The sequence below is a fragment of the Cynara cardunculus genome, unplaced genomic scaffold (assembly GCF_001531365.2).
Source record: "Cynara cardunculus var. scolymus isolate 2C unplaced genomic scaffold, CcrdV1 Un_Scaffold_920, whole genome shotgun sequence".
NCBI classification, from domain to species: Eukaryota; Viridiplantae; Streptophyta; class Magnoliopsida; order Asterales; family Asteraceae; genus Cynara; species Cynara cardunculus.
The window spans coordinates 4990-6716 of NW_020200648.1; the positions used below are offsets into that span (position 1 = coordinate 4990).

General features: G+C 48.2%; 1 protein-coding gene across 1 annotated transcript in view; it reads left to right on the top strand.

Moving 5' to 3' along the window:
- Positions 1 to 1727, top strand: part of LOC112502092 — a 4692-nt gene that overhangs the window by 1341 nt on the left and 1624 nt on the right. The window contains exon 2 of the mRNA XM_025105917.1: positions 93 to 1685. Within this exon, the coding sequence (XP_024961685.1) occupies positions 93 to 1685 (1593 nt within the window). The remainder of the gene's footprint in view (positions 1 to 92; positions 1686 to 1727) is intronic.

A 1727-nucleotide genomic window follows, 5' to 3' on the forward strand; every position in this document is an offset into this window, starting at 1 on the left:
GAGTCGCGTGCTTCTGTGTCTTCTCTTCCTTCTATCTGTGAGCGTGTTTTTGGGTCTTGGACCTGGGCTTCTAATGGCTCCCTGTGCCTTAGAGGCACTCGTATCATTGTTGCATGGAACCCCGTCCATGTTGACATGATGCTTCTAAATGCCACCGATCAGGTGATGCATTTTCAGGTTAAGATCCATGACTCCTCTAAGACTCTTTTCCTTTCTGTTGTTTATGCGGATAATTACCATATCGCCCGTCGCCAGTTATGGGCCTCTCTTAAGGGCCATAAGCATGTCGTTAAGGACACCCCATGGTTTATCATGGGTGATTTCAATGTTGCCCTTGACCCTAAGGACAGCTCTTCTGGCATCTCGGGCCCTAATCGTGGTATGGATGATTTTCGTCAATGTGTCCGACACCTTGAGGTGGAGGATGTCAATTTCAAGGGTCTGTTTTTCACTTGGACTAAAAACCCCAAGGGTACGGGAGGTCTTCTTAAAAAGATTGACCGTGTCTTGGGCAATTCTCATTCCCTTGCCCTTTTCCCTTCTGCTTCTGTTGTCTTTCTCCCCTACCGTTCTTCGGATCATAGCCCGGCGATTCTTACGCTTCCATCTCGGTCTCCTCGTAAACCCAAACCATTCAAATTCCCCAATTTCCTTACTCATAAAGAGGCTTTCTATTCTGTCGTGGCCTCGAGCTGGAGCCCTGACCTATCTGGCTATGAGATGTATAAGGTATTCCTAAACCTTAAAAATCTCAAAGGCCCTATCCGTAAGCTCCTCAAAGATCAGGGTAACCTGTTCTCTAATGTCACTAGAATCCGTCTTGAGCTCGACAGGGTCCAGACTGCCCTTGATAGGGACCCTGAAAACGTGGACCTCCGTGAGGAGCACTGTGGGTATTTATCTGCCTATAATAGTGCCTGCCTTGATGAGGAAAGGTTCCTGAAGCAAAAAGCTAAAATCCATTGGCTCCGTGAGGGAGATAAAAACTCTACGTTCTTCCATAAATCGGTTAAGAGCCGTATCAGCCGGAATAATATTGACACCATCCAAAATGCTGACGGTCTCTGGATCTCAAAGGAGGAGGTTCCTGATCTTTTTGTCTCCCACTTCCAGAATTTTCTTGGGACTCCTCATCCTTCTCTCCCCATCCGTGATCCCGCTTTCCTCTTCTCTAATAAGCTTAATGTTGATCAGGCTGCTTCGATGCTCGTGCCCATTTCCGATTCCGAGATCAAGAAGGCCCTTTTCCAGATTGGGGATGACAAGGCGCCTGGTCCTGATGGGTTCACCGCTAAATTTTTCAAGGCTGTTTGGGATATCGTTGGCAAGGACCTGTGCTCTGCCGTTCGTGAGTTCTTCACGTCTGGTAAGCTCCTTAAGTCTATAAACAGCACTAACCTTGCGCTCATTCCTAAGTCTGCTGCCCCGTCTCGGGTCACCGACTTCCACCCCATTGCTTGCTGTAATGTCGTGTATAAAATCATTAGCAAGATTATCGCGGATCGGATCAAAGACCATCTTTCCTCTCTGGTTGATGTCAACCAGTCTGCGTTCATCCCGGGTCGGCTCATCACGGACAACGTTCTTCTCATTCAGGAGCTCATGCGTGGCTATCATAAGCATCGGGGCCCTCCCCGCTGTGCCTTCAAGGTTGACATCCAAAAAGCTTATGATACTGTTGATTGGCATTTCCTTCGTACCGCTCTCTTCGGTTATGGCTTCCCCCT